Raw genomic sequence first — 4,260 nt, 5'->3', positions numbered from 1 at the left:
GTATAAGTGGATACAATGTGATCTATAGAACATATAGGGGGCTACAATGTCATCTATCGGTGACTACAATGTAACATATAGAGGTATAGGGGGCTGCAATGTAATCTGTAGGGGGATATAGGTGAATACAATGTAATCTATAGAGGGACACACTGTAATCTATAGGGGGTATTGGTGGATACAATGTTATCTATAGGAGGGATAGGTGGATACAATGTTGTACCTGCAGCAGCTGCAGAGAAGAAGCGGCTCACTACTCTCCCGCAGATCATCAGTCAGTTGAAATTCGGGGCGGGACCACGTGCCCAAGGGTAGAGCCGGGGGGCGAGGCCATGTAACCAGCTCCGCGATTAGGGGCGGGGCTATGTTCTCAGATCACCGGCCGGGGGGGGGGCAAGCTATGTTACCAGCTCAGCCTCTGGGGGGGCTGGACCATATTTTCAGCCTAACAGTCAGGCGCGGCGCGATGTTTTCAGCTCTACAGTCAGGGAGTTGGTATGCCCTCAACTTGGCAGGCGGGTCCACGTGTTATTAAAGGAAGAGCTTTTAACTACGGCAACCCAGAATGTCTCCTCCATGGAGGCCATGATTCCTGAGTTTTACCCTGAGCTCTCCGCAGTGATTGGCTTCAACAAAATGGCCGACCGTCTGTAAGACATGGCCCAGTGCAGCGGACACTTTGTGGTCGGAAGCATTTTGGCACCTTTTCTGCCATGTGAATGCTGTGGGCTCAGTGTGATGACGTAATTTCGCTGTCAGCGAGCCCTGGCTGAGCAGTGTGACTTTGACCATGGTGAGTATCTGAACGAGAGAGACTTGTGTATGATTATTATTTAATTATGTTTATTTCTTTATTAGGACTGAGCATGTGAATGAGCAACTACTAATCCCAGCATGCAATGTGAGCCCCCTGTCTATGGTGAACTACAAGTCCCCCTGCCATCCTGAGATCCCGTCATCTTTGATCCCCTGTTATCCCCCTACTTATGGTGGACTACAAGTCCCAGCGTCCCCTGCCATTCTGAGATCCCACGTCTATCATGGACTACAAGTCCCATCATTTACTGTCATCCTGAGATCACTTCATCTATGAGCCCCAGCATCCCCTGTTATCCCCTACTTATGGTGGACTACAAGTCCCAACCTTCCCTCTCATCCTGAGATCCCACCGTCTATCATGGACTACAAGTCCCAGCATCCCGTTTCATCCTGTGATCCCCCTACTTATGGTGGACTACATGTTCAGGCATCCCCTGTCATCCTGTGAAACCACTATCTATGATGGACTACTGTTCCCAGTGAGCCCTCTATGGTAGACTACAAATCCCAGTGTCCTCCGTGATTCCCCCTAGCTGTGGTGGACTACAAGTCCCAGCATCCCTTGTCATCCAGATGAAATGTGATTGGGTTGCTGCACTGTGTACATCCGCACAGCTCTGTGTATGAATCCTCCGTATAGAAGTCAGCCATCTGTTCTCTCCCTCTCAGGTCTGTCAGTGACGCGGGAGGTTCTCTTCGTTGACCAATCGGCATTGTGAGTCCCCGGGGTACTGCGGTGATATGGCGGCTCTCCGGAAGACTGGCACCACCCTGAGCAGCGTCCTCTGGTAAATGGAGCGGTTGTGAGAGATCCGGCACAGCCAGATTGGAGTTATCTGGATGTGAACCCCTTCAGCTCTCCCTCTGTACCCCCACCCCCCCTTTGGGTCAGGGCCGGTGCTATATTTCTGATATGGTTATGTGGCAATAACTTCCTCACTACAAGACTGAAAGCAGCAATTATAGTTTTGGATAGAATAAGGGAGGGTTATGACCCCGTCAGCTTTTTTTTTTTGTGCCATCTGTGTCCCCTTGGGTAGATTTCACTTCCTGTCCGATATTCACAACAGGAAGTGAGAGGAAATCACTACAAAGAGAGGGACAACTAGTGTCCCCAATGGAAGATTTCCTATCTATTTCTGTTCTGGTGACTAGTTTACCAGTTTGTAAGTTACAGAAGGCTGAGCAGGGCAGTGCGGGGAGGAGAGAAGCTGCCAGGAGGCTGAGCGGTGGCAGGGCGGGGAGTAGAGAAGCTGTCAGGAGGCTGAGCGGGGCAGGGAGGAGAGTGTTGTCAGGGTCCTGAGCGGAGAGGTGTGAGGAGGAGAGAAGCTGTCAGGAGGCTGAGCGGTGCGGGAGGAAAGTGCTGTCAGGAGGCTAAGAGGGGTGGTGCGGGAGGAGAGAGCTGATAGGGGGCTAGGAGGGGCGGTGTAGGGAGGAGAGAGCTGTCGGGAGGCTGAGTGGGGCAGGCGGGGAGGAAAGTGCTGTCAGGAGGCTGAGCGGGGTGGTGTGAGGAGGATAACTCGGCTCCTCTGACAAGCAGAGCAGTCAGTATGGAGAGCGGAGCACAAACACCGAGCTGTAAGGAGGAGAGTGCTGTCAGGAGGCTGAGCGGGGTGGTGTGAGGAGGATAACTCGGCTCCTCTGACAGGCAGAGCAGTCAGTATGGAGAGCGGAGCACAAACACCGAGCAATCAGTACCAGTCACTCAGTGTTTATAAATAACTGAAGACATAGTAAGCCTACTATGTCCCCAGCTATGAATGAACAGGAAGTGCTATACATCACTTCCTGTTCATTTATGACTGGGTTCAAAGTAAATATTTACTATCTCCAGATTGTGAATGAACAGGAAGCCTCTGTACTGGGAACTTCCTGTTCACTGAGTGCCGGGGCTGCAGAAAAAAAGATGGAGGACTCTGTGACCTATAGCTATTTTAAAATGGAAATATCAGGGGTCTGTTTAGACTCAGTTGAGGTGGTACCGCGAGGGCCACCCACAGCTCGATTTTCATCTGATTTACAGGAATCGGTGAAACTTTGCGCCATGTACGGCTACTCCAGGTTACAGGGACACCGGATTTCTGGCAGGATCAAAGGCTATCTTTCTGTACCTGGTGAAAATGTTTTAGCCTTAGAAAAGAAAATGAATGCAGCCGCCACCTCTATATAATCTGCGATGTATTACATTGATGTTCCTGGGTTCGGGTGACGTTGAAGTGATCCCTGTTATGTTGCCGCGGATGGATGACAAACGCACGCTGTCATACATGAGCAATGTGGCCGCCAAATACAAAGTCCCCCGAATGTAACCTATCGGTAATTGGTATCGGCGAGTACTTGGAAAAAGTATCGGTACTCGTACTCGGCCTTGCTATCGGTGCATCCCTAGTAACCGATTCACCGCGATCCCTCTCTCTGTGCTACATTTCAGCTCTGCACGGAACGCGGCTCTCAAGCGTTCTCTCCCCGCCTCGTGCTGGCTCCACACCTCCCCCGAGCTACAGGATGCCAACAAGACCACCATTGTCCAGTGCAGCAGAACCACTTACCTGAGGACCTACCCGCTGCTACTGGTCCATCCGGACGGGTCCACCATCACCATCCACTACAAAGAGCCACGAAAACTGCTCACTGTAAGGAACATGTGACTCTGTGTATTGTATCAACTTCACTGCGGTTTATGTCAGAGCTATATCAATGTATAATAATAGTGTCATAATGGGCACAGCGGGTGTACAGACCCGGGAACTCAGCACAGGGATGGTGGGAGCCCCTCATAATGGGCACAGCGGGTGTACAGAGCCGGGAACTCAGCACAGGGATGGTGGGGGCTCCTCATAATGGGCACAGCGGGGGTACAGACCTGGGAACTCAGCACAGGGATGGTGGGGGCTCCTCATAATGGGCACAGCGTGTGTACAGGAATTTGGTTTGGACGGGTGTGTTTCCCATGATGTGACCGGTCATATGTCTCCCCACAGCTGCCTATAGACATCACCACCCTCACAGAAGAAGAGCGGAAGGTGCGGCAGCGTCTCCGCGACCAGAGCAAGAAGGGGAAGGTGAAGGAGGAGAAGGACATTTACCCCGACATCAGCTTAGACGAGTACAAGAAGTTCTGGAAGAAAAAATAAACCCGATTCTGACCTGCGACGTGTAAATAAAATGTTCGGGACACAAACAAACAATAAAGATTTTTTTTTTTTTTATTCACATCAATTTTCTTTGTGTAATAATTTTTATGTAACGTTCATGGTGTACAGCGCCATGGTCTATGTCAGGGCTATATATATATATGTATAATGATAGTGTGTGACTGTGTGGGGGGGACATTAGAGTGTAAGCTCCTCTGTACAGAGACTGATGTGACTGTGGGGGAGGGGACATTAGAGTGTAAGCTCCTCTGTACAGAGACTGATGTGACGGGGGGGGGGGGATTTG

General features: G+C 50.7%; 2 protein-coding genes across 2 annotated transcripts in view; one reads left to right on the top strand and one right to left on the bottom strand.

The window, feature by feature from the left end:
* The window catches only part of GUK1 (guanylate kinase 1), a 20,471-nt gene extending 20,133 nt beyond the window's left edge, over nt 1–338 (bottom strand). The window contains 1 exon segment of the mRNA XM_018558647.1: nt 224–338. Within this exon segment, the coding sequence (XP_018414149.1) occupies nt 224–272 (49 nt within the window). The 5' untranslated portion in view covers nt 273–338.
* Nucleotides 339–3,059: 2,721 nt separating this feature from the next.
* On the top strand, nt 3,060–3,953 carry MRPL55 (mitochondrial ribosomal protein L55). The gene is made up of 3 exons (XM_018558634.1): nt 3,060–3,124; nt 3,251–3,452; nt 3,801–3,953. Exons 1-3 carry the CDS (start codon nt 3,060–3,062, stop codon nt 3,951–3,953), a joined length of 420 nt encoding a protein of 139 aa, XP_018414136.1.
* Nucleotides 3,954–4,260: the final 307 nt, after the last annotated feature.

This window comes from Nanorana parkeri, unplaced genomic scaffold (genome assembly GCF_000935625.1).
Source record: "Nanorana parkeri isolate BGI_ZX_2015 unplaced genomic scaffold, ASM93562v1 scaffold351, whole genome shotgun sequence".
NCBI classification, from domain to species: Eukaryota; Metazoa; Chordata; class Amphibia; order Anura; family Dicroglossidae; genus Nanorana; species Nanorana parkeri.
This window is presented reverse-complemented; position numbering and strand designations above follow the sequence as displayed.